Below are 24,190 nucleotides of genomic sequence, written 5' to 3' on the forward strand. Positions count from 1 at the left end.
GGAACTTGAAAACACTGCAACAGAGAATCCCTGGAAGAGACCACTATGGGCCACTAAAACACTATAGGAAGCAGAATCCTTTGCAGCACCTAGAGGAACAATTAGAGAAAGCAAAAGACCTTCAAAGTTTTCTAGCTATGTTACTCTAATGACAGACCTCATAAATGCTGAACCTTCAAGTGCCAGAGAGGCTCTTAAACAGCAAGTATGGAAGGATGCCATGATAGAGGAATATCAATCTATCTTAAAGAATGATGTAAGGAAAATTGTGCCTAGACCTAAAGGAAAATCAGTTGTATCTTCTAAATGGCTCTTTAAAATTAAGCATGCTGCTAATGGCAGTATAGAAAAAAAAAGGCAAGATTTGTTGCTCGAGGCTTCTCACAGAAGGAAGGAATTGACTATGAAGAAACATTTGCACCTGTTGCACGATACACTTCTGTCAGAACAATCCTGGCTATTGTTGCATCTAAAGGATGGAAAGTTCATCAAATGGATGTAAAAACTGCATTTTTTAATGGAACAATTGAAGAAGTATATCTAGAGCAACCTGAGGGATTTGAGGTAAATAATGCTAAAACACATGTATGCAAGTTAGAGAAAGCACTGTATGGATTAAAACAAGCTCCCAGAGCATGCTATGAAAGAATTGACAGTTACTTATTAGAGATAGGTTTCTCTAAGAACATTGCTGATCCAAATCTGTATTTCAAAATAATCAAAGGTGAAATGTTGATACTCATACTATATGTAGATGACTTATTAATTACAAGCGAAGATCATCTCATTGCAAAATGCAAACAGGAACTAGCTTCAGAGTTTGAGATGAACGATTTAGGTCTACTCCATTATTTCCTTGGATTAGAAGTATGGCAAAAACCAGATGGTATTTATCTAAACCAAGGTAAATACACCATTGACATTCTTAAGAGATTTGGAATGATGAATTGTAAGCCAATGTCATCTCCTATGGAAACAAACCTACATAAACTAAAAGAAGCTATAGCAGATTCCAAATTTGCAGATCCAACATTATACAGACAGATTATTGGATCATTAATGTACCTAGTCAATACCAGACCTGCTATATGCTATGCAGTAAATGCACTTAGCCAACACATGGTTGAACCCAAAGAAATACATTTGGTTGCAGTAAAGCATATATTGAGATATCTACAAGGTACCTTGGACTATGGACTGCATTATGAACACACTACATTGAACCTACATGGATACTCTGATTCAGACTGGGCTAGAAGCGTGATAGATAGGAAGAGCACTTCAGGATGCTGTTTTAGCTTAGGATCAGCTATGGTATCTTGGATCTACAGAAAACAATCATCCATAGCTCAGAGCTCCACAGAAGCTGAATATATAGCTGCATCCATGGCAGCTAAGGAAGCCGTATGGTTGAGGAAATTGATAGTAGGACTGTTTGGTGAAAGTCTGAAGCCTACTATCATTCATTGTGACAATCAGAGCTACATTAAACTTTTAGTGAATCCAGTTTTCCACGATAGATCCAAGCACATTGAGATCCCATATCACTATGTAAGAGACATGACAAAGAGGAAGGTAATAAGACTGGAATATGTCAATACAGGAGATCAGACAGTTGACATTCTCACCAAACCCCTAGCAAGAGTGAAAATTGATCACTTCGGGAGGTATCTTGGTATGGTTAAAATGTAATTGATGTCTAAAATTATGTAAACTTCTTGGTCATATATTTGAGTATATGAAGTATGTAACCTTTCCCTATGTTCATTCCTAAAGGATGACGATTCTTTAGTTAATGAACACTTGTATTTTAACATTATAAGGTGACGATCTTATAAATGTTTGGAAGATCATATAAACTAAAATCAGACAATTTGAATATCAGTAACATGATAAGTTATAGTAGACATTATGTAAGCAGATTAATGTCAGTGCACATACTATAACAGGGACATCAAAGTGAGTATATCCTTAGTATCACAGGTTGATACTTAAACTTGGATATCAAAGTGAGTATATCCTTAGCATCACACATTGATACTTCACACCTAGGTGATGTGATTCTCATGAGATGAGCAATGAGCTCAATTAAAATTTTAGGCCTATACTCCTAAGACTTAAGAGGGAGTGTTAAATTATAGTCTCGGTCGTAAACTAAATCTATTTGTATCAACGCACATTCTGTTATTTATGATTTAATAAACATTGGAATTTTGTTAGTGTTAACTAACAAATTCACTTTGCAAACGTTAAGGTTGGTTAAAGTTATGAAACGCCGGTGTAGAGGATCGTGGCTCCACACAGGGGTCACGACCCTATGTGGAACCACGTGGTTCCACATAGGATTGTGACCCCCTGTGGGGGCACGATCCCATGTAGACAATAATATATATACGCCATCCTTCCTATTTAACGGGGTGTTCGATGTGGATAAGAAAACCAGAAGACACCAGTGACATATATATATACATTTGCCTTCGTACCTACAGAGGCAAATCGATAAGAGACATAATCGATTTTCATTTCTTCGATCTGACTCTAACATATCAGATATTGAAGCCACAACGAATCTGATTGCACAGAAACAATAAACAGTCTATTTTACATTTACAAAAACTAAAACTAAACAAGAGAATGCAAGGAAAGAAATAAGAAAGAAAAACAAAAATAAAAATTACCTTGCAAGGTTGAGAAGAAATCCAAACTTGGAGAATCAACCCAACATGGAAGATGATGCCCTTTAAATAGAATTTACACAATGGGAAAAACTTAGCCACGCATTGTGACAAAAATAAAACCGATTTGCTATAAAAATGCCAAGGAAGTAGTTCGAAACTGATTTCATTCATCATTAAATACAAGACAAAGCAAAAACGATTTAGGATTGAAAGCATACCTTATAGGCGAAGAAAGCATTTTTGGCAAAAAACGTGACTGGTTTTTAGGGCCTTTTTGCAAATCCGAAACCAAAAATGCGCATAAAATGGTTTGATAAATGCTTAGAATCCAACACATTTATGGTTGAGCCAAAAATGCCTTAGAAATAGATGGATTCAAACCCCCAAACCATGGCAAATCGCATAAATGCATGATTCAGAAAAAACGCTTTGAAGAAGACAAATGGCGAAAAAAAGGTTTAATGAATGCGTGGAAAATGGGTTTGAATCCTTCAAAGTTGCAGCAAATCCACACTTGGAATGAATCCCTACATTTCCTCCAAAAAATTCGAACCCAAATCAGCTTGCAATGGCATGGAAGAATTTCGGGTTTTGAAAACAAAACAACAAGTTTTATAAAATGTTCATATTTTTGCCTCTAAGGCAAATTTCGGGTTTTAGAAAAGAAATTACAAGTTAAATTACTTGTAATAGGGAAATAGAATTCCCTTTACAAGTGATTTCACTTAAAACATGTAAAGGGGTTTTAAAATCCCATTTACAAGTTTTATTTTAACTTAAAGTCAAACTACTAGTAATGGGGGTTTTAAAACCCTCATTACAAGTTTTATAAAAACTTGCAGTTGGAGAAAAATTCCCCTACAAGCCAAAAAGCTTCGAGGGGGTTTTGAAAAACAAATTACCAGTTACTGGTAATTATCAAAAAATTCCCCTACATTGAAGCAAAAACATAGCAAACGGACTCGAAACGCGACGAAATTCGAAACTTAGCTTGGGGATGGACCAAAGATCGATCCAGTCCAAGGATGGGGCAAATTTATGCCTTGGGAAGCGTGCCATGGAATAAAAATTTTCATTTTTTAACAAAAATTTCTATATGATAGTCCAATTTTTGAAATCAAAAATTGAGGACAACACTGCAAGCTTATATAAACTATCACATCTATTTCCAATAACACGAGCAGTTTTGAAATTAGATTTCTTAGACCAAGCGAGTACTTTCCCTTCAGAAAATGCTATTTGCAAACCCTTATCTTCTAAGGCAGAAATGGAAATAAGATTTCTTTTAATACCAGGTACAAAGAAAATATCACAAAGTTGTAAGGAAATACTAGAATCTAGTTTTAAAGAGGTAGTACCAGAACCTTTTACCGAGTATCGAGCATCATCACCGATTACCACATGAAGGTTGGTGTCCTTTTAAATCAGATCTGAGAGATGCTCACGAAAACCTGAGATGTGTCTGGAAGCACCATTGTCAAGTATCCACGTATTACTGTTTGTAGGAACATTGTTGGATAGAGCAGAGATAAGAAGCTAATCCTCACTTTGTTCAGCAACTTCATTTAAATTGACTTCTCTTTCCTTTGGATCATTCTGACAATCTCTGGCATGGTGACCATACTTATCACATCTGAAGCAACGAATGTGAGAGGAATCTCTTGACTTCTTCCTTGGATCATAGGAGGAGGATCTAAAATCTTTGCTTCTCTTTTCTTTCTTCCAATGTCCACCTTTCCTAGATTTAGCTAAGAGAACATGATTATCTTTGTGAGAGTTCTTGAGTTTTCCTCTTACCTCAATTTGAGATTCCTCTTCGATGCAATCAGATTAAGACGCTCAAAGTTGGGACGATCGTCTCTTCCACCAATGCTACGAATGAATGGTTCCCATTCATCAAGTAGACCATTTAATGCAATCATAACAAGATCTTTATCCGAGATTTGGCAATCAAGAGTACTTAGCTTGTCCTTTAGTTCATTGATCTTCATGAAGTAGGCTATGATTGAGTCTTCTTTCATTTTCATGTGAAGAAGTTGTTGTCTTAGAGCAAGAGCCCTGCTGAGGTTGTTGACTTCATACATCCCTTCTAAGTGTTTGATCATTTCCCTGGCAGACACAAACTTTGATATGGCAGTGACAAGATGATTCTTGACGGATTCAATTATGATCTTTCTAGCCTTGAGGGAGTCTTTCTTGAACTGTTTCAACTCTTTAGCATATTCTGGAGGGGATAGCCTTTCTTCTTCTACAAATTTCAGCAGATCATTCTCTTCAAGGATCAATAGAATACGGACTTTCCAAGCAGCAAAATCAAGGGCTCCATCAAGTCTATCTTCAACCCTCAAACCTGACATTTTAATCTGAAAACAAACAGCAGCTATATGCAACAAATGATTTACTAAAATCTGAAGTTAGTGACACCTTAGCTCTGATACCATGTAATTTTTGTGCCCTAGATCAGTAATCAGATTTATGTCCTTTAATTATGTCCTAGTTTTTAAATTAGATTTGTAACATTTTAGTAAACTATAATTCAGTAAACTCATAAATGAAAGGAAGTAAACAAGAGAAAAACACAAATACCCTGGGAAAACCTCCAAGGAGGAAAAACCCAGCATTAAAGACCCACAGGTCAGATTATATATTCTCCCTTAATATCACAAATACAATACTTAGCTTCCTTTTCAGATCTGATCCCTTTTGTATGACAGATCTGCACTTCTAAGCTCTTCAAGTCTGCACCAAAACGGCCTATGTCCTCTTGGACAAGTTCGCACAAGCCAAGACAAGTTCGCACCCTCCTTGTGTAAATTCGCACCTTTTACATGCAGAGCTGATTCGCTGAATGCTTGAATGAGTGAATTGTATTTGCAAGATGTCTTTATTTATATGTGTCTTTAGCCTTTATTAATTCAAGTCGGCCTCCTTCTTTTTGGCGCCAATATATTTATTGTGGCGTGGAGTATTTAGGGTGGTATGCAAGTATAGGGTTGGGCTCAATCTTGCGGGCACGTTGCCCTTTAGGATAGGGCCCAGTCCTAAATGGGTTCGGATGTTGCCTTAAGGCAATCCGAACCCATATTGACCTAGTTACAAACAACAGGAATCACCCTTAAAATCTTCTTTCAACTTGCAAAACTCTTAATACTTCTATCAAAATGTTCTCAACTTGCTCAAGAAATTCGAACCTGATGTATAAAAAAAATGAGAGAGTGAATGAAATATTTGTATGAGGGTTTGATTTTATAATTAGAAACTTGAAAAATCTCTTCAAAACTTGTTTCTAATCCTTCCCTAGTCTTTTGAGTCTACAGAGAATGTTTCTAAGTTGCATAGTCATCATCCTTGAGTTCGAATTCCTTTGAATGCAACTTTCTATTTTGAATTCCAGTTAAAATCAACTCAATCTCCAAAATTCATCCTTCAAGAAACTTTCTATTTTCAGAACTCAGTTCGAATTTCCTGAAGATTTGGACGACATCACCAAGGAATATTCTCCTTTCCTTAATACTTGGCAAGTATTTTTGGCTTCATCTTTGACTTAGGCAGACTTCATGAAGTTTATTTCTCATTGTGTTCCAAGGCAAAGTCGAACTTTTATAACTTTCCTTATGTTTATGTGCACTTCATGTCTTAACTTTATTACATTTCCCTCAAGGCAGACTTTTGAAGTATCACCAAGGGCGGAGTTTAAGTGTTGCTTTGAAACCATCTTCTAGGCGAAGTTTGGAGAGATAGGCATCTTCCTTCATCACCTTAAGAGGACTTTTGAGAGGCTTGCAAGCACTACCAAGGCGGACTTTGGAGATATCATCATCTTGCATGTCCAAGTGTAGGGCGGACTTTTGGAACTTCTACTTGGCACCAAGTATCACTTCATATTTAGCTAAATTTCTGTCATCAATTCTCCTTCATATTGCATCATGTTAACCTCTCCATTTACTGACTTCCAATCTTCATGTTGCCATCATTGATGTCTCTTACATAGGGCGGAGGTTTTAGGTTCTTTGACACCACACTTGGAAGTATTTACTAGGTAGGGCGAACTTTCTAGCTCATGGAAGGCGGACTTTCTTTCTTCTCTTAGGCAGCTTGGAGGGCAGACTTTTGAGACTTGAAACACTTGCTTGGGTGGAGTTTGAGATGACCTTTCCAAGGCCGACTTTTGGAGGCTCTAGGCAAGGCGGACTTTCTTCACTTCACCATGAGGGCGGACTTTTAGACTACCTCCAAGGGCGGACTTTGTCTTGTTCACTTCACATGCCTTCCTTCTAGGGTGGACTTTTGAAGCACCTCCATCATCTTGCTTGGGTAGACTTTCTAAGCATCTTCATCATTATGCTTGGGTGGAGCTTTAGGCTACCTCTTTCATGTTTGAGCATGGCGGAATTTTGAGACATCATCAAGCATGGCGGACTTTGAGACATGGCAGCTTGCTTGGGCAAAGTTTTGGAACTACTCCTACATTCCATAGGGCGGAGTTTAGGAAGGACACCAAGGAGGGCAGAGTTTTGAGACATGGCTACCAAGGCGGACTTTTCAAGCATCTCCTAGGGCGGACTTTTGAAACATCCCTTCATTCCATAGGGCGGAGTTTAGGAAGGACACCAAGGAGGGCGGAGTTTTGAGACATGGCTACCAAGGCAGACTTTTCAAGCATCTCCTAGGGCGGACTTTTGAAACATCCCTTCATTCCATAGGGCGGAGTTTTATGACCTCTCCACCAAGCATGGCGGACTTTGGAAGGCCTTCATACCATCCTCTTCAGGGCGGACTTTTGAATGACCTCCAACATGGCAGACTTTGAACATCTGCCATAACACTCAACATCATCCATTAGCCAGACTTAGAAAAATTTTGGAAAATTTCAAAATTTCACAATTTAACCAAATTTAACCAGATTAACTTGAAATTTGAAATCCATACTTAAGCAAACCATCTGAAGCATCATGACCCCTAAAATGTAGGAAACTGGCTTTTTAGGTCAAAACTTGGAAATTTTGGATCCCGGTCGAAGCAGGTCAGTGGTATCAATGCAAACCCTAGGTCCCCATTCCGAAAAAGCAAAAAGCAGACATCCCTAAAAAATAGGGAAAACTTTCTAAAAATAGCCATACCGGGGATTGGGCTAAAAATGCCAAAAACGAAACTTCCTAAAAATAGGAAAAAGCAAAAAAGCAGACTTTCTAAAAATAGAAAGTTGTTCAAATTCATCCAAATCAATTGCGATCTTCGTCCTTTGGCCTTTCTAGGCACTTTGACGGTGTCCTGACTCTAGAATCACTTGGTTTGCAAAAACTAACTTTCAATCTCTAGGACTCGAATTGTTCAAAACTGAGCAAGGCTTGACTAAACTGAAGCGGAAGGCCACGGGACACTAACAAAAACCCTAGAAAGTAGGAAAAGAGAGGGTCCCCATTTGCAATGGGGCGATGTGTGAAAAAGGTCACAACACCAGGCAACAAAACCAACTTCCAGGCATTGATACATTTTGCCCAGCCAATCAATTATTTTGCCCTGGCTAAATTTTTGTCATGTTATAATGTTTTGATGCTAAGATTCGATCTTAGGGTTTTGGTGGCCAATAAATTATTTCATTAAATAGCTTATGTTTTGACAACTCACTATTGTTCTTAGAGTTCCTACCCTATCATTATTTTATATTATGATGTTTTAAATGTTGCATTTGAGCTTAGGGTTACCTCTGATTCGATCCTTAATGATTTAAAATGTTGGACGATTCATATTAATTTCAAGGTTTTCTGTCCAAAACAGTATTAAGTATTATGTTAAAGATCCAATATTTACTATATTAGAGTGCTCAGGGTTGCTTGGATTTAATATTAGGAGTTGAATGTTTTACGGCTAAGGTTTTTTTAATTTCCAATAGCATTTCCAAATTATATCTTGGGTGAAAATGAGATTTAAGCAATTTATTTGTGTATAAGATGTAAGCTAAGTTCCTTATTATACTTTGACTGAGGATTTAATATAAACAATTTATTATATATATACATACATACATATATATGTACATATATATATATACATAAACATATATATACATATACATATACATATACATGTATATACATATGCATATGCATATACATACATATATATACATACATACATACATACGTACATAGATATATATATATATATATATATATGTTGAGTGAAAATTTAATAAAATGTGATTTTATCTAGAAGTCATTTTGTAAAGTAGTTTTGATTAACTTGTTTAGAACGAGAGTCAATTAAAATAATATTCGGTTATTATTAAGTAATAATAATGCTTATATATATTGGTAATATAGTTAGTTTAATATAATTAACTTAAATAACGTTTGAATAATGGAATTGAATTCTATGTTTATATTCCTTAAAATTGAAATCTTGTATATAATTTGCTAATAATCAATATCATTAAAATTGTTTCTTTATTAGTGTTAATTAGACTTTATTTAATGCTTTATGGATGTAATAGTGTGTTCAGATGTCTGTTATGAGACTTATTGGACTCATATTATGTTGTTCATTTGATGATGTTCCACGTTCTATCTTATGCTTTGAATTGGATTAAGTAGGCATAGTGTCATATGGGAGAGTGGCACTCCATGGGGGTCAGGATCCTAAGTGATTTCCAGGACAACCCATTGGGAGAGTTATTCTAATAAGTGATAACCTTAATTAATGTACATAGGGGGTTTGGGTAGCATTTCACATTAATCAAGATAATGGTAATACCCCACTCATGGCTTGAGTGCTTGTTTAGGCTCAAGATGAGATGGGAAGGCCTAGAATGGCAAGATCAACTGCCTTGTCCTCATGAAAGGTATGTCAGTTCCACATGAATCTCATATGGGGGTCGGGGTCGAGAGAGACTACCAGTATAACCCAGGATGGAGGTTGGGGTCTATGGAGACTACCAAGACAACCCATAGCTACGCTATGTGATGACACTCTTCCCTGTGAGCACTAGTGTTCTACTCTTGTGTTGTATTTGTAAGTCCTCTAGAGTTGTCCATGTTATGTTGTTTATCCTTGTGTTCTTTGCTTCTTGTTATATCCTGTGGATGTAGGTAGTGACCTTGTATGTCTTTATCCCTTGCTTGTGGGAATGTGGGCAATGTGTCTATCTCCTAGCACGGGGGGTGGTCCTTCGGGGTCGACATGGTCGGGTGGTAGTTGTCTTCTTCCATCAGGTATTTTGGACCTGTTCATGCGTGGATTGGTATTGCTTCTCATTAGAGTTGCTTCTATTGGATATAGTTAGCTTAGTAGGTTAGATGAAGATTCATATATTATTTATATTGTTGTTATGTTATATGTATATCAATTGTAATTGTAATATTGGACACCCCTTCAAGGCGGATGATGTAAACAATGATGTAATTATGATGTAATTTAAGTGAAATGATCTTGTAGGATTTCTGATAGAAGTTGCAATGATGTTATTGTGCAGTTTGGATAAAGCATATGTTAGTCATTTATTATTCTAAAGAATTACAAGAACATTTGGTTTTGGGTCCTAAAATGAGCCTAATCTTAAAGGTTAAATGAATGCAATTAGTTTCCCATTATAGTGAAAATTAAATGCAAATGATTCTTTTAGATTATGTTAGCTTTCTTATAATACTCATTTCTTAATGAATGATTAAATTAGTAATTATGTTAGATAAAGATTCCTTCATGTTTTTATGGGTTGTTAAGTAACATCGTTAAGGAACCTAAGAGGATGGTTGGGTATTATTTCTTTCCGCATCTGCTTTTGAGTTCATAATATTATCTTTAATAGAGCTTTGTATTAAATTATACATTAAGATGTTTTAAAAAAAAATATTTCACCTCTTAGTTGAGTTAGTTAGGTTAGATCCTCTGGGGTTCCTTGGCAGAGCGTTACAAGACCTTCATTTATGAAGAAAGTTAGCTTGCTAATGAAGCACTAATCTCCTTCACCTAAACCTACAGAGGATCTCCCAAGTATTGTCCCTGCTTTAGTTAAACAACCTCTTCTGCCTAGTTAATACTGGCATGAAATTTACTTCTTCTTTTTTTTATTTAGCAACTCTCTGAATTTAGATGTCCTCGTCAATTAGTTATCTAATACTTGGAGGTGCAAAAGGATTACACCAAACATGCATCATCTTCATGTTTTCTATTAATCAAAATTTAATCAAAAAATATGAAATTAATCAAAAACAATTGGCCCTTTTATTAAGGTGTTCCTGTAGGAAGTATTTATAGTGTTTTGAACAGTTCTATTGATTATTATCATGTGTTTTAGGCTTAGGGGTCCATTGCAAGAATTTTGCAAATTTATCATAAAGGTTGTTTGTTTAAAATTTTGCTGCAGTCTCCATGAGGACCTCACATGTTCTTTGATGGTATATTTATTTACATCGATTAGGTTAGCAGTATGCATTAAAGAACTGTTTTCCTCCTAACCATGAAATATCATCACTAATCTGGTAGAGAAATCTATTTATGCCACCATTGTTGTATTACCTGAACTCCAGAATATTCTTCTCACAGTCCAACCATCCTTTTAATATAGTTTTGTTTCTTTGACTTTTCTATCATTCCTCTATGTCTTTCAGGATATGTTCCTTGAATCAGAAACTTGAATATGCTTTACTGTTCCCTACATTTAATTTAATCAAATATTAATTAAAAACCCACATGAATCCCTCTGATTGTTATCTGTCCTAATTGAGCTTGTCATGGGAGTAATTACGAAGGAAAGACAGACTATACTTTTGTGATACACATACATCAACTATCACCTTTGTGATAAGTATACATCAACAACTAAAAAGATCTAGTAATGTGGGAAGAAATTGTAGTAAAATCAATCCTTTAGCAGCTATAGCCTTACGTACATAGCATGCCCTGCGATTCTTTAGAATATCTACTTTGAAATCCTTAAAATACTACACCTAACTTTCTCAAACAATAAAGGATACGAGCTAGTCAAAGGAAACATGTGAAAGTTATACAGATGGTTTCATCAACAATTTTCACTTGCAATCCAACTTTCCTAATCCTATCACATAAACAAGTAGAGGTTATCATTCGTTAAGTATCTTACACACAAACTAAAATGTTTACAAAAGAAAATTCAACTGCATGTCAGTAACTCAAAACTAGAGCTAACATGTAATGGCCCATGGGAGCAATTACTTGTCTCTGACTCTCTAGCCTATGCTCAAGAGCAATATAGTTTATTGTATAAATAAGTGTTTTAATCACCTTTTGGGATCCCCAATTGTTGTAGCTCTCGAGAAAGAGTTTCCTCATCGAGATCAAACTTGGCAGCATTAGTAACCAAGAAATGCAAAGCTGAAATGCAAGACTTTATATCCGACGAATCTGCAAGACAATAATAAGTGTTCAATATGGTTTCAGAAATAACTTTCTGATCTTCTATGCTGAATATATCATATTTAATTGTGTAACAGGAAAGAAATATAGTACTTGATCCTATGGTTCATACTTCATATATTTAACCTACAGCTACTCACAAGTGGGAAACAGAAGTAACATACCTAGAGAATCTGACATAAGCTTTAAAACACTTCCATACTGCACAGAAAAATAAAAGGAGGTTTTAATGGATTGCATAAATTACTATCTATATAAATAAGGCAACATAGTCATCCAATATATTCCATTTTTCCTTTTGTATAGTGTTATCATAAGGTAAAGTTTGTTCTCATGAGTAGATGGAAACTCAATTAAATATGATTATTCATCACTTTATCACTTGTAGATTTTTTGAGACTCAAACTTACACACAGAAAAACTCATTATGTAATTTGTGGAATGATAGAACCATTCCTAGATAATTTGGTTTGGATGCTTTTGAAAAACATGATCCTTTATAAAAATCAGTGCCAATGGAAGGCACGCAGATAGGGTATACAAAATTAAGTTCAACTCCTTCATAGAAAGCAATGAAATATCCTATTGAATATGACTTATTTATCATACAGTTTTTTTGTACATTAATGGCATCAACATTAGCCCTTTGTCTAGGAAGATCTTGAAAAAGAGGTGCAAAGATTAAAAGTATTACTTCTATAGGAATGAATATGTAATATGTTCACAAACAGCATATTGGGAATATTTCAAATGGCATTTAATAATTTGGAAATGCACTTCCACCAAATACAATATTCAATGAGTATAAAATATTGTTTCTCATTTGTCAAAAACTATGAAGTTGGGTTTACAAGGTATGGAGCCTGGGCCTGGCCCATAAGGAACCCAACCCAGATCCGGCTTAGGTTCGCTCAAGGCACAGCCTTCCTTGGGTGAATCTAAAAGGACCCATGGTTCATTGGACATTAAAAAATTTATAAGAAAAAATACATTTTGCAAAAGCCACCTATTTTTGAGATTTCAAACCCTAAGTTATTAAATGCCTCAAAAGCCCACCTTTCATAAACACAAAAAAGAAAAACATATGTTACTGTTCCAACTTCCCATTTTTCATTCAAGTTTGTTGGCTTTTTTTTTCAGTAGTGGAGGATTGCTCAGGCATACAGTGTGTTTTCTAAGCACTACATAAACAACTAGCTTCCACCAAGGAAATTTATCGAAGTAAGTTACTTTGAGTTTTTTTCAAGCTTTTAGATTTTTCTAAGTAATTTCTAAAAAAATTCAATCTTTTTCATTTTTTAAAGAACATTTTGAATGATTTTTGAATTGTTAATCACATAGTTCGCAAAATCTGCAAGTACTTGCCGAGTTGCCAAGTACTCTATTTTTTTACCTGTGTTAGTTTTTACAAGTTTAACTTGCAAGTTTTTAGACTCAAGAAAAATGCAAGTAAAAAAGCTGATGCAGGTAGAACACTAGTTAAAATGCCTCGGTCTGCCCTATGTTTGTTTTCTATTGTCTTCTTTAAAATCTTCCAGCCCTTCCTCACGGTTTTTTACATTCATTTGATACATTTTGTAATTGAATTTTCAAAAAAAAGTGTTTTTTCTAAGAAATTTCAACTTTTTGTATTTTCTAAGTTGTCGAGCTTTGCCAAGTTTTTGCTGAATTGAAGAATTTGGACTTGCTGAGTACTCTCCAAGTTTGAGTCTACAAACTATGGTTAATCCTTCCTATTGTTTTTATATGTATTGTATGTTTGTTGTTGTTAATTTCTCCCTTTTATCCTAAGTTAATGAAACCTAAGAATACATTCTCAATGTTCTTATTTTTCTTTTAAATGGAAGTCAGATAGAATGGTTATTTCTAGTTCTACTTAAATGAGCTAGGGACAAATAGGCCATTCAAATTTGATCGAGAATAACCTCTATGGCAATATCTTACTATAACTAAGAAAATTCTTCAAGGTGGGGGGTTTTCTTTGGTCTAGTTGTCAGTGGCAAAATGAGAAAAGGAACTTGTATAATGAAATGAAAACTCACCTATGTGCTATGACTGGCCACAAGATTGGAGTTTGTCTAGGGCTTAAGAAAAAAGGGGTTGCCAATGGAGAAAATTTTATCATATATTAGAGAGCAAAAAGAAGTTGATATTGTAAGTGAGTGAAATTAAATCTCATATTAGTAGATACCCACTATAAAGTCCTTTCAAAATGAGGTTAGCTCATTGCAAATGAACACGTTGCATATTGCATTTGCAAAAATGACTTCCTTTCAACCTAATGAGATCACCATATTTGCAGGAAATGGTAACAACAATCAGTCAAACACCCTTACGTTACATACATCCTAAGTATGAAAAGATGTGTACCACCATATTGGTGAAAGAAAATAATTTTGTAGGGAAATAAATACAACTAATCAAGGATTCATGGGTTGAACAAGAGTGAATGTTGTTTCTAATGCATGAAAAGATTTTGAAAGCTAGCCTATAATTAATAATAATGCAATGTTCCCTAAAGGTGCAATGTTTTATAAGATGGTTGATTATAAGGGACAATTGAAGGGTACAAACTTCATTGCCAAAATCCAAAGACTTGATAGAGATGATGGTGCTGAAAAACATCGTCCAAGTCATAACAGGTAATGCTGAAAATTGTAGGGCAATGGATAAAGCTAAAAGCTAGAGAAAAATATGATAAGGATCTTCATTAATTTTATGCTAGAGAAGGGGACTTGAAATCCTCCCTCCCCAAAATTGTTTGTCCAAAAGCTATTACAATTTGAGATGCTCCAAAACCCTCTCCTTCCCAAGTAGCATTCTCAACAAGAAGATTCTTCCAATGGACCAAATATTCTTTTATGTTCCTATTTTCAGCTTGCATTCCCTAGTGTCAACAATTTCTTTATAAACCAAAATCAATTGCCCTTCATCATCCAAAGGAGATAGCTCAACTAAAGGAATTCCATGATGCCCAAGTGCCATCTTGAGTCAGGAAACATAAAACAAATTGTCAATTTTATTTTTCTTAGACAACCCATCTCATAAGCAACATCCCCATTTCTCTACTTAATTCTCTTAATAGAAATGGGGTTTAAACACTTTTGCTCCACTCCTCTTAAAAGAAGATTACATGTATGGATATAATTTCAAACATACCATGTCACCAAGCTCAAAAGCGCACTCAATACGGTGTTGATCTCCATACAATTTGTGTTGATTCTAATCATAAAGGTTGTCCTGAAGAGTTTTCATGATACTTTGACTCTGTTGAACCAAATCTTTGGCCCCCGGAACCCTACTATCAAAAATAACAAGGCCAACAAAAGATTGAGCCTAATAACCATACAAAGCCAATAATAGTTCAATTGACATGTAATAGATAGTATTATAATAATGCTCTCCCAAGCAACTGATCCATTCCTTTTGATGACCAACTACATCATACCTCAAATAGTCTTCCACCCATTTGTTAACAATTTCAGTTTGCATATCTAAATGGAGGTGGTAATTAGTGTTGGGGGTAAGTTCAATTCCTGTCAAATGTAAAAACTCCTACCAAAACATACTTAGGAGCCTACTGTTTTTGTCACTCACCATATTGTTAGGAAACTCATGGAGCCTAAACACTTTTTGAAAAACAAACCAGCAACCTAAGGTGCTTTATAATATGAAGAAATGGCAAAAAAGTGAACATACTCAGTGAATCTATCTATCCACTACCACATAAATATAGTCTTTACCTTGCACCTTTGGAAGTCTAGTAATGAAATCCATAGAAATGCTTTCCCACTTCTAATGAGGAATTCTGGGAGCTACAATAACCTTGTTGGAAGAGTTTCTTCCATCTTGTTCTACTGATAAATAAGTCAGTCCCTTATGCGTTTAAGAACATCATCCTTGAGTCTTTTCCATGAAAATATTTCTTGGATCTACTTATATGTCTTGAAGTACCTTAGATGGCCAACCAAAGGCATACCATATATGCCTCTTAAAATTGTTTCCTTAATCTTTGATTCAGACACCATATAGCTTCTATTCTAGTAAATGATGTCATTAACTACCACATACTTGTCCTCTTGTAATCTAGCTTCCAATATGTCATTGTAAAAAGTATATTTTTGAACTTTTTCCTATTATATACACCTTCTAATTAATTGTAATGCATGTCATAGAACATAAAATGGATTTTTTTGACAAAACATTAGCTACAATATTCTTTTTACCTTCTATGTAAAAAACGTATGCTTGATGTTTGCTATCCATTGCATCAGCCATCAAGATTTTGTATGATGATGTGATTTTGTACTCAATTTGTATTCAAATTAATCAAATTTCATAGAAAACATTTTTTATTCATTTATGGACTCAATGGATACATCTTGTCATTGTATTTTGAAAAAAAAAATGTTCTTCTAAAAAAATGTGAGCAATTTTTTAAGTTTCAAAGTAATTGCGGAGTAAAAAATTTTGGGCCTACAAAGTTTTTGCTTGAGTCTGCCAACTATGTTCTCCACCACCTCCTCAATGAATGTTTAGTTCTTTCTATTCAACCTACCAATTTTATTTTCAAACATCTGGAAAACTACTTTCTTTTGGGGGGACTAATGTAGTTAACAAACAATTCTATTAATATAATATTGTAGTCAATTTAGTCAATTCTTGAATGTAAACAGTTGGAAGTTGTTGATGGCTACTAGTTCTCAACAACCGTTGGTCATTTTATATATTCCTATTGTAACCACATACGTGGCATTTCCCTGATCAATTTTGTATGAGTTCATGAGTATTGAGAAAAAATTTTAAGTAATGTTATAAGTATACTTTTTTCATTCATTACATTGTTTACTCTATGATACTCAATCAAGTAGAATTAGGCAGTGAGCAAATCCCATGGGTGCGTACTTAATCCTAACTCTAAAGTAGTCAATTAAAGAAACAATGGTCACACTAAGGTCATGCAGATTCAATACAATACTACCCAAGTTTCCTAAAACTAATTATTGGACACATTTGGTCATGTCATTACCCTAAATAGAAGAATCACTAAATGCCTCTGAAACATTCCATTATAGTTAAGATTAATATGTGTATTATAATTGAGATATCCATTATTAGCCTATTAGGGATTCACTGTTAGAGTTGGTATGGCAAAGATTTGGGGGTTGAGATGTATGAGTGCTTTTAAATCAAATCTTTTTGTAGGATGACATATTTGTCCTAACTTGTCTAGGTTTTTTGTGTGAAGACTTTGATGTATGGGATGACATAAAATATAGCCAAAAAAGGTACATAGGATATCTAGTGAAAATAAAGAGGTATTTTAATTATACTAATGTATGCAAAAAGGATACAAAAACATTAATTTGAGGGATAGAACTGAAACTAGGAGTATTTATTAGCACCCTATGAATGCACATGCTATGTCATTAGTAAATTAAGAGAATTCCTTGAGACTAAAACTGACATTGTGTTAAACAAAGGAAGCCAATCAAATAAAGTCCATATAAGGGTGTGCTTGAATCATCCCCTTGTGCTTGGATCACTTTGTCTTTGTAGGAAGTAATTGCTAGATTGGAAATTATGACATAGACAAGTTTTAATGGCTAATCCTTTTAAAGTTTGAGCATTCAATTTATGTCTTATTGTAATTAAACCCTATAAATCATGTAAAATTGATGATTAGTGAGTAATGTCCTTGACAAAGTTGATCCTAAATCTGCATGGACTACAAATAGTGATCAGTCCATGTTTGAAAATGAAAATTTAGCCAGCTACATGAAGCATGTACAAAAATTCTCTTAGGACAAGTTGCATGAGCTTCTGATTTACATTTTGCAGCCATATAATTTAATATTTTTGTCATGCACTTCATAGTCAATCATGATCAATTTGGCATTCTAGGTAATGAGAGTGTACAATTGACTAAAATATTGAGAGTGAAAAGAGAGACTATTTATAAAATTTTGGGATCTGTGTTCTATGGTATTGAAAAAATTTTACTGCATACCATTTACTAGCATTTTGTAATGCCCCATCTGAAGGACCAAAGAAAAACCCAAACTCACATTTTTTTTTTTTTAAATTACATTAACATAACATCTCACAGAAGATAAATGAGTAATAAACTTAACTGCAAGGAAGTATCACACAAGAGATTAATACCAAGATAAAGTACCAACACAATTAGGCTCACTAGCCAACCTCACCGTTGCACATGCAAGGTGGCATCAACGGAAGACTATCAGTCTACTGGAGTAAGCTCAACCTCAAGGGAGCATGAGATAGCATATATGAACACCCTAAGACTCCTTGGATTATCCCCCTAAGGATATTTCATCAACGATATGTAGATTACAAAAGTATAATTTTCTAGGTTTTCTCTATGTCGCAGAAAATTACATTTTCGAAGGTCTCCAAAGTGGAATTTGAGGTCAAAACTTTCAACGGTCACTTAGAACCATTGTCGTAGGCAAGGTTCAAAGGGACTAATTCTAGATCTCTTCAAGCTCTTTCCAACAAGGTATGGAAGATTAATTTTCGATCACCAGGCTAGGAGATATGAACTTTCAAAGATGGGATAAAATTAGTACCCAATTAGGTAACTTAAAACTTCATTTCGGGGTTCAAGGGTCAGGGATATACCCTACTCCTTTTGCAATCAAGAGAACTCCATCCCCAAAATCCCGAAGCCCGACACTCAAAGGGTTTCCTAGGGTCGGGGATCGAGGGTTCAACATACTAAGTCTGATAGGGAAGGTTGAAAACTCAGAACCTCCAATGTCCGACAACTAAAGACACCCATTGGGGATCAAGGGTCAAGAGTCCGACCTACCAAGTTTGAAACCCGAACCTTGGAAGCTCGACGCCCGATGCCCAAAACTATCGGGGTTGCAGGCCCAAAAAATTTTGGGGTGCAAACCTAGAAATTCATCTTTTCAGGGATCAATGGTCAAGGTTTCCCTGAAAAAATTTCCGCATAAAAGAACCGCCTAAGTGCAAAAGTCTGATCCTCGAAAACACGATAGACTAAGAAAACCTTAGGGCAAAGACAAGGCTTTCGAGGTTTGGGGGTCAAGGATACACTACGTTTAGAACTAAACTACTTGAGGCTCACCCCCAATCCTCAAAACCTTGAAAACACTAAGGCCAATTTTAACTATGATAGGAAGACCTTTCGGGAGTTGAGGGTTGAGGTTGAACTAAGCCTTATTCTCATACTTAGTAATTTTGTGAGGCACAAGCCCGACAACAACAACCAAAACACTTAGCCATTTTTAGACCTATGACTAAGAAACGGCAAAATAGAAAGTCTGATCTAGTCATAGAGTTGTTCTTTTTAAACCAAAATAAAGATTCCTACGTTCATTTTAACCAAAAAAGCATGCATTAAGGAAGGAAATTACACATGAGACTTCGTGCTCGATACCGATACTAAAGCACGTAACTAAAAACAATCCAATATCAATTACATCAGTTTGCGTATCCCTCTTCAAGAGAGGTCCAATGGTCATGATTACAATTACATTGCATAGGACTTAATTGTCCTAGTTTACATGTTCTCAAGAATGAAACTGAAAGACACCATAAGAGAATGCTAGAAGTTAGTTCTTGGTGCAACATCTTGTACATGGCCTTCGGTCCCCAACAATGGTTCCACGCCACCCAACCATGTGGAACCCATAGGTCCACCCCACTATGCTAGGAGATAATCACAAGGCCCATACACTCACAATCATAAACACAAGGGAGGAAAGGCTTACACTCACACCAAACAAGGAGCATACACATCACCCAATAAAGCAGATAGTAACATCACAACAAAATACATATTCTTGGGGTTCTACTCACTACTCCAAGACTAGATGCTAGAGAGCTAGCTAGGGAGTGTCATCACAAAGCACAATCTTAGCTACCACATGGAACGAAAGAACATCAATCATACAAGAATCACAGCTCCCAAGGCGGAATTGTCTTCCCAATCACATCCTTATCCTTTGCTAGCACTCAAGGCATGTGTGGGGCAGCCATTATCTTCATTAGTTAATTAACCATGTGTTTTATTAGTTATCACTTGATTAAGCAACCTCCACACATGATAACCACACATAACCACTTTGGGTTGGAGTCACGTTGGAAGCCACTCCCATAGCCCTCTCTAGTACCGAAGTCTAAGGCTTATCACGTCCCATATGAACATGGGATAAATTGCACACAATGTTGTTTTCTCTTTTTTCATACACATTTTCACAACTCAATCGATTTTGTGGCACATAAAACGGATTTGTTTATACTTTCTACAAGGTATACACATACCTCTGCATAATAAAGAAACATAAAATACAACAATTACATAATTTTCTAACATTTGCAAATTCTCAAAATAACCAGACATTTTCAGCTCTACTATTAAAATGGCTCAAAAATTCATCAAATTTGAAAGACAAGAAAACAAAATTCTAAGAATACCCTTTCGATCTAAATGCACCCAACACCCCTTTTTAACATAAAATAAGCATTCCCCAAACCCTAAGGCGGATTAGGCAGCATGAGGCCGTTTTTAGAAAAAAAAATCATCAAATTATTGCAAATAAATAAATAAACTACTTAATGTTCAATTTGAATCAATAGGTCTGCCCTACACCCTTTAACATTCTTCAAACAAGAAACAACCAGAAAATCACGAATTGCAAAGGGAATGGGATGTTATTACCTCCAGCCAGCTGAATTTTCAAATGTATGATTCTCTAAACATAACAATACAAGAACAAATTGTTGCAGCAGTCCAAGCACCTTCAAATTCCTAATCTGATGCAACAAATCCCATGCAAAACCTCCCATCCTAGCTCCCACGATCAACAAAACAAATTTGCAGCTGTAGGGTTTTCCTCCATCTTGCTCTTGCAAAATAGCATAATGCCAAAATGAACTCCTTTTCCCTATTTACCGAAACCCATTTTCACTTTTTGAAAATAAAGCAATTAAAATAATTTCTTTTTAATTTTTAATGCACATGTCAATTTTTAAATTTTGAAAACATTTAATCGATAATACCTTCAACTCACAATTTTAATTTAAAATATTCATTCACATTATAAAATCATAAAATCAATTCCACATTTAAATTTAACGACAATATAATATTTAATCAAGGACATCCAAACACTCTTTATTGGTCTTTCACATAAGGGATGGGTTTCCAGCATATTACCAATTGCGGTATCTAGGGTTTATTACTAGAAACGCACTAGGGAATCATACTCATATTGAGTACAACAAGGTAGGTAAAACGAAATTTTGGCCAATGTGACATCACCTATTAACCACCATCAGGGAGTGTACACTCAAACCTACGTAGCCATGTGGAGTTGATACCTGGTACTTGATCATTCAACAAACACAAAAATATACCTATACATGTACAATATAGCAGAAATACATATATAATCATTCTCCAATGGGGATAACATCATATCATGGTTAGTCACATAATACCACATCAAATCATCATATAAATCAACATATCAAAATGTAAACACAACATCGTTAGTGTAATGAGATACCATCATATAAACATCGTGTCATAACATCATATGTATTCTAAATCTACATGTATAAGTCAATACAATGATAAGCATGTAATATCCACATGATCAAAAGAATAAAACTGTACCAAGGATGCACCAAGAGGGCGCCAATACAAGAGAATAGTATTATGCACAATCAATTAACACCATATACAGTATCGACAAAGGATCAAAATAATGCTAGCAAAATGCAAACACAGGAGGCATTACACATTTTCACCATAAGTGTTTATCATTTTCATAGATAATATGTGTTATGTATTTGTTTCTATGCCTACGAACTGTTTTTGGCAAGAAATAACAAAATCAGTTTTTTTTCCCCATTTTTGTGAAGTTATCTCAATTTTTTTATTTTTGTGTTCTTCCCATTTTGAATCTGTTTAATTAAAAACACTCACACTCCATCCACATTGTGTGGTTATCATGTAAGTGTTTTACTACTATGGTATAGAAAGCTGCCAATTTTAAAACCAAAGCCATGGTTGTCAATACAAACATAAGCGTCACAATAGGTATGTTTGTTGGGAAACTAAATGACAACCTAATGTGCTGAACACATATTACTGGCCACAACTAGTCACAAAAATTAATGAGCCCATACGTAAAAATGGTTTGGTTGAAAGTATGCCAATACTGAGCTAAACTCATAGTGCCAAAACATTCAATAACATATTCTACTTTATTTATCATTTTCAAATCTAGTGTGTATAATCCTTTCATGATACAAGGATGATGGTAAATGCTAGCTTTTTCAGCATGCTTAGCGGGAACTAGTACTATTTGAAGCCTTTTGTTTTATAAATGAATCTTTTTCATGCAACGTAAGATATGTTTTTGATAAAAAGAAAACAAGGCAATGCTCACCACATTTTTCAGAAAAACGTGTGTTTCTTTCAAAACACATTTACTTTGAATACAATCTTTTCATTTGATGGAATGCAATTATGCATATATAGACTTTGAACTCAAAAGAAAACAGTACAGACTTACATCAAAAGAGCCTTTGACAATGTGTTGAAGTATATGCATGGTTAATTCTTTTATTTGAAATGGTGACTGCAAAGCAAAGACACAAATATATAAGATGTAGTTATACTGAAGTCGGAATGAATAACTAAATGCTCTAAATTCTAATCATGAATATATCTACATCTGTATCTACTTTCTATCTATAACATACTGTTTAAAAAACTATCCACCCTTATATACAAAATGGAAAAATGGCATATATATTAGAAAGTGTTATGGAGTCAAATCTCCAGATAATATAAATGTATGTGTACATACTAACATAAACCTTGCACGTGAGTAGGGTGAAGTTGTCCTACAATTCTAAAATTGTACTACAGATGCTATAAGAAGACACTGTTTCACAAAACTAAAATCAAACCATTGCAGGTAAACAATGTAGTTTAGATCTTGGAAAAATCTGCATTCAGACTGCAATACACTGTGGGAAAAATCTAAGCATCCAGAAATTAAAAAAAAAAGGGAAAGAATCCGAAATACAAATATTACATAGACCAGCAAAGCTCTTTAGCTAGCCACTCTCACATATAGAAACCACTAATTTCAGTAAACCAAATTGAGGGAATCTTCCATCCAAAAATGCAATATAATTTATTATAAATGGTTACAATCAACTTTTTTGAAGCAGAGCAGGATAAGGGAGAAAAGAGGAATTTCACTGATAATTATCTCCCTTCATCGTATCACCCTCAATCTACTGACTTAACTACAAGCATAGAATCCTATATGAACACCACATTATTGTAAATTAACTATGGCTTTTGAAATAGAATGCTTATTATTTTGACGTTACTTGTGCAAGCATGTCAAGTATGACATCATACATGACCTGATTGCACATCCTAGCTGCAGTAAATGGTGGTTTTGAGTCTTGACCATTCATCTGCTCTTATCTTATTTCTTTATGCAATTCATGTTTTGTTACACTTTCAATTATTAAATTGTATTTTCTGTTCCTAAGACTCGTTACAATCCCACCCCTCTTAATTTGATTACTCTGGAATCATGCACTAAAAATTTAGCCATGATATTTGCTTGTGAGCCTTGGACCAATTCTCTATAGATAAACTTTATTGAAAATGTCACAATCAAATTGATCAGAAGCAGAATGCTTTTTGCATTCACAAAGATTTAACATGTCCAGCCTCATTCACAACTATATTGTTGATTTCAGAAACCAAAATCAAATTGGCCACGATAAAGATGTTTTGTATTAAGTAACTGGACTGCCAAAAAAGGAGAAATATTACAAGGACTTATACTTAAGCACTGTTGTTTGCAATTTTTGAACCTTAAAAGTTTGAAAATTTTCCCCATTTCATATACTAGAAGTCCTAAAGGGTTGCCTTGCCACGTTTGGATAGGGTGAAATAAACAAACTTCTTGAAAAAATAGGAGTCATAATTCTAACTTCTAAGTTTGTGAACCAAAATATTAAGTAGCCCCCTATTTTAGGAACCTATTTCTGGGCATGTATTTGTAGATACAAATCAGTATTGAAGACTT

At 34.9% G+C, this 24,190-nt stretch overlaps 1 protein-coding gene across 1 annotated transcript in view; it reads right to left on the reverse strand.

Moving 5' to 3' along the window:
* LOC131077358 (uncharacterized) overlaps positions 1 to 24,190 on the reverse strand; it is a 200,824-nt gene that overhangs the window by 104,635 nt on the left and 71,999 nt on the right. The window contains exons 2-4 of the mRNA XM_058014843.2: positions 22,646 to 22,711; positions 12,233 to 12,269; positions 11,937 to 12,056 (exon numbers count right to left, since the gene is read on the reverse strand). Of these exons, the coding sequence (XP_057870826.2) occupies positions 11,937 to 12,056; positions 12,233 to 12,269; positions 22,646 to 22,711 (223 nt within the window). The remainder of the gene's footprint in view (positions 1 to 11,936; positions 12,057 to 12,232; positions 12,270 to 22,645; positions 22,712 to 24,190) is intronic.

Source organism: Cryptomeria japonica, chromosome 4, assembly GCF_030272615.1.
Source record: "Cryptomeria japonica chromosome 4, Sugi_1.0, whole genome shotgun sequence".
NCBI classification, from domain to species: Eukaryota; Viridiplantae; Streptophyta; class Pinopsida; order Cupressales; family Cupressaceae; genus Cryptomeria; species Cryptomeria japonica.